We start from the raw sequence: 5009 nt of genomic DNA on the forward strand, positions 1-5009 counted from the left end.
TCATTGTTATTTGGCAGGCCTGGGCTGGATTCAAACCCCGCAGCTCTGGTGAATGTGGCTGGTGCCTTAGCTACTTGAGCCACAGGCACCGCGCCTGTTTCAACAGTTTAAATTGCCTGGGCTTTCTCTGTTGGAAAGTTTACATTTCCTTGGGCTTAGTAGGTGCTTTAAAGTACTTCCTGAATTTGATAATCAGTAGATATTTGTGAAATCAGGAAGGCAGCCAAATTGAGCCTCTTATGTGATATAGGCCATTTAGGGACCAGGGGAATAGAGAATAATGCCTTTTGTCATTGTGTCATATAGTGCCTTACATATAACAAATCCCCAGTGGACATTTGTTAAGCAGTTGGAGATAGAGCTTTTGCCACTAAATTTTGTTTACTATGATTTGGTTGCTTTTCATTCCAGACAGGGCCAATGGCATCTCTCTATCTTGTTTTTTAGCTGCTCCCGCTAAGGCCAAGCCAGCTGAAGCGCCTGCTGCTGCAGCCCCCAAAGTAGAGCTCACGGCGTCAGCAGTTCCTCCTCCCCCTGCAGCACCCATACCCACTCAGATGCCACCAGTGCCCTCACCTTCACAACCTGCTTCTAGCAAACCTGGTAAGCCTTCAGCTCCCACATGTCCTTATATAGGAGACCATCTCATCTAATACCATGTTCCCCCACTGGGTAAAGTCTGAGACTCATCATGGTTCTGAATGGGCCATGTTGGCTGCTTTGTAGAAAGAACTCTAGACATGGGTTTGTATCCCAGCGTTCTGTTTACTAGGTATGTGACTTTAGGCTAGTTAACTTCTCCAAGAAGAGTGTTCATCAGTGAAGTCGGAATGATACTAATACATTTCAGAATATCTTGAGGATTAACCAGCAGTAGAGTATAAATGCACTGGCATATGCTCAGTAGATGGTTTTTTCCTTCTCTGATACAGCTTTACCCTCTCTCTTCATTTTCAGTGTCTGCAGTAAAGCCTACCGCTGCCCCACCACTAGTTGAGCCGGGAGCTGGCAAAGGTGTGCGTTCAGAACATCGGGTAAGCCTCTGAGGACTTTTTCCAGGAAATAAGCACAAAGAAATGGAGTTTAGGAAGTAACTTGTTCATAGTCACATAACCATCAAATGATATGACTAAGACCTGAGGTTTTCTGAACACTTGTCCTGTGGTTTTTCCACTATACTATGCTTACCAATGATATGCCTTGGGTAAGTAAAATATTTGCAAGGGATGGTAGCTTAGTAACGCGCCCCCTCCCTCCCACGATGTCACACATTTCAGAGAGGTGGTTTAGAGAGCTCTATTCCTAGACTTCCGGGATACTTAGCTCTGTAGCTAAGGGATACTGCTCAGTAGCAAATAGCTGTCAGGTGCAGACACAAAACCTCAAGGAAGTATGGTCAAGAGTGTGGGTTCCTCTGCTTGAGAATACTTCCTAAAAATACAATAGCCTCAAAGATTTGTTTCTCATGAGTTTCCATTCCACAAGTAGCTATTCTCATGCAAGTCTTTATCAATAAAACTTCCCCTTTATGTTATGATTCTTATGCTGGTTAACCTATACCATATTCTTTTCATAAATTGTTTTGGTTTTTGAATCAAACTATTCCTGGGACTCCATTCTTGGTCAAAGTTCAGGCATATCTGAGTGAGTAGTTTTGGCCCATGTTTTCATGTTCCTGCTCAGAAGAAGACCACCACAGGCAAGGGAGGCCCGGAGCTGCTGTTGTACATATATGCTGTAGTCCTTGGCCATCCATTCCTCTTTAATCTTTCTGACTACATAGGGAATGCTTAACCCAGAAAGACCAGCTTGTCAGTAATTGTTTCACTGTCATTTTTAGGAAAAAATGAACAGAATGCGGCAGCGTATTGCTCAGCGTCTGAAGGAGGCCCAAAATACATGCGCAATGCTGACTACTTTCAATGAGATTGACATGAGGTGAGGTCTCTAGTCCCTTTTACCCCCTATTTCCTTTTTCCTTGGAGAACACTTGAACCTGTCTCAGGCCCTACTAGTGCTGATTGCAAACCTAACTTGACAGGTACTTCTTCGTGGTGTTGATTTACACAGAATAACCCCTTGACTTCATCTCTTGACTTTTCTAATACTATGCCTGTCTCTTCTGACTTAAAAAACGTAGCCATTTTGACTTTCAAACCTGTGTCTTATGATTTCTGATAAATGACAGAGGAAATAGTTTTACACTCTGATGACTAGTGTCAGGTTGCCAAGCAGAGACGGGACAACCAGATCAGTAGAGCTTATGCCTACCCCTTGGGATGGAAAACTCTTAACCCAGAGCACCACCCCTGCTGCTTTCTCACACGGACCTTGTGCATGTTCCTAAGTGACTCAAAATCAGGGAGGTGAAAAGGCCTAGCTAAGCTTGTCATGTCTTTCACATTTCCCAGGTTTGATAGCTGAATGGAAAGCATGTTGCATTTTTAAATAAAAACCTCAGCAGTGTTAACCAGCGAGTCTAAATCACTACATGTACCTATTTCTGTAGTGAGCTAGATGTTAACTCACCTATGTCCTTCAAGATTATGATGTGTTGGCTCGGTGCCTGTGGCTCAAGTGGCTAAGGCACCAGCTACATACACCTAAGTTAGTGGGTTCGAATCCAGCCTAGGCCCGCCAAACAACAATGACGGCTGCAACCAAAAAATAGCCGGGTGTTGTGGTGGGCGCCTGTAGTCCCAGCTACTTGGGAGGCTGAGGCAGGAGACTCGCTTGAGCCCTGGAGTTGGAGGTTGCTGTGAGCTGTGATGCCACAGCACTCTACCCAGGGGAACAGCTTGAGGCTCTGTCTCAAAAAAAAAAAGATGTGTTCACATATCATTACTATAGAGAAGAGAAATTTGACAAATGTGTTTTGAGTACTTACTATATACAAAGGAGATACAAAGATGAGTAAAAACAGCCAGCCCCTGGCTTCTTAGAGCTTACCATCTGGTATGGATGAACACAAAATGTAGAAAAATAGATGTCAGAAGGATAAAAATCAGCATGAAGTGGAGGAGAGAGGGAGTTCATTTTGAGGTTGAGTTTAGAGGTAGCAAGTGGTAGGGTCAGGAAAGATTTCTTTCCTTTTTTTTCCTTTTTTTTTTTTTGACCAGGGCTGGATTTGAACCTGCCACCTCCGGGATAGGGGGTCTGCGCACAGGTGCTGCCCTAGGAAAGATTTCTTAGAGAAAAGGAAATTTTAAAAAGGCCTTTAGGAATGACTGTCATTTTGTCAGGTAGTTTTGTGGAGAAAGGTCATTCTGATGATAATAGTGTGGAGTATGATACAGGCAGGAAAGTAGAAGATCTGTTTGAGATATAGTTAAAAATCATTTTCACTGAGGAATATGTATAGGAAAGAATGGTAAAGAAGATTGGATTCATGTTTCAGAATGTTTTAGATGCCAGGCTTAAGACTTGATGCATGTACTTATTCCAGGAGGTAAATTATCATGTTTTTAGGTCATCTCCTTGCTGCTTTTGGTCATAAAGGGTTAGTTTGCTCGTCTATTTTTTATCAAGGAAGTTTGATATTCTTTGAAAAGGGTCTAAAAATTAGAAAGTGTAAAAATTAGAAAGTTTCTTGATAGTGTATTGTGACATTGTTCACAGAGTGGGGCCTGTCTTACTAGATGTCTTCATTAGAAAGCTTTCTAAAGAGCCTGGATGTCATTTAAGCCAAAGATTTCTCTCCTGTCCATAGGATGTAAGGAAGGACCTTGACTAATGAATCAAAAGGCTGCAGCTTATGTTTCAGTGCATTAGGGCCAAATTGTACACAAATTGAATTGGACTTTGAAATTGTACCCAATTTCTTAAGACAAAACATGTAAATATTTGTGGCCTTGAAAGATGCAGTTGGCCCAACAGCTTTGACTGGAAAGGAAGTATAATAGCTCATTCACCTTTTAGCAGCTAATTGAGGTGTCACTTAACAATGGCCTGCCGTCTCCCTGCAGCCAGTAATCTGGTTTAGATCAATGCCCTTTAGGTCTCATGCTGATCAGCTAACCCACCAGGGACCTTTCTGAGAGGACCTCCTTTCCCCGCTAGTCCCAGCTTCTGCCTCCAAGGGCAGAGCTCTGAAACAGAAGCTACTTAATGACCAGACAATAGCATTTGGGTAGGTTTGAGAGTAGAGATGTTTTATCACTTCTCTTTCCCTCTTCTGCAGCTCCTGTGTCTTGGGAACCAGTAATGTCTTTAGGGTGGTAATCTTAGCACTAAATAAGGTTATATTCAGGACAATAAGCATTTTAAATTCAATCAGTCCCCCTAGGAAAACTTTGTTTCTAAAAAACAAGATCTGAAGGAGACAGTAAAAGTTGTACCACATCTTATCTTTCATGTTAATGTGGAATTAGGCCATTATAGGGAGGGAGGGAGAACTGAGCATGTGGGCCTGAGGCAAAGTCAAATTGATTTTCATCACAGAATTTTATTTCAATAAATACTGAGGTTTCTGAAGAAAATGATGGGAAAGCCATTTCCCACTAACTCTGCAGTGTGTATATACAAAAACCAGTGCCAAAAAAAGAAAGGCTGTTGGTATATTGCCAAGGCTTCTCAGAAGGCTTGCCGCTTAATCTGAAGGAGACAAGCCTAAACCACACTGGCCACTTTTCCACATACTGAGGAAACCATATTTGTTAAACTAATCTTAAGGGTAAGAGCTGTCTCTTAGTTATCTTTGTATCTTGGTGCCCAGCCCTGACCCTCGCACGTGGTGGGTGTTATCACCTGTTTGAAGAAACAGTGGTTGGAACTGACTCTAGAGTGGTGAAGAATGAATCTAGTGACTCTCCCATGAGCCTGGGAGCACACTGGGTTGCACTCTTCTCTGTGTAGTTAGGACTGCTTGTGCTCGCATGGAGCTCATACACAATGGGGGCTTTGGGGGAATTTTTGGTGTCTGCTTATCAGGAATTAGGAATGTCAAAATCTATAATCAGGTTTGATGGTTTTTTGAAAATAATTCTAATGGGAGGCGCCTGTGGCTCAGT

At 42.6% G+C, this 5009-nt stretch overlaps 1 protein-coding gene across 1 annotated transcript in view; it reads left to right on the forward strand.

Moving 5' to 3' along the window:
* The window catches only part of DLST (dihydrolipoamide S-succinyltransferase), a 23543-nt gene that overhangs the window by 10016 nt on the left and 8518 nt on the right, over nucleotides 1-5009 (forward strand). Inside the window, exons 8-10 of the mRNA XM_003786915.2 lie at nucleotides 448-603; nucleotides 958-1034; nucleotides 1841-1938. Coding sequence (XP_003786963.1) covers nucleotides 448-603; nucleotides 958-1034; nucleotides 1841-1938 — 331 coding nt within the window. The remainder of the gene's footprint in view (nucleotides 1-447; nucleotides 604-957; nucleotides 1035-1840; nucleotides 1939-5009) is intronic.

The sequence above is a fragment of the Otolemur garnettii genome, unplaced genomic scaffold (genome assembly GCF_000181295.1).
Source record: "Otolemur garnettii isolate 467f Iridium unplaced genomic scaffold, OtoGar3 scaffold00020, whole genome shotgun sequence".
Classification (NCBI taxonomy): Eukaryota; Metazoa; Chordata; class Mammalia; order Primates; family Galagidae; genus Otolemur; species Otolemur garnettii.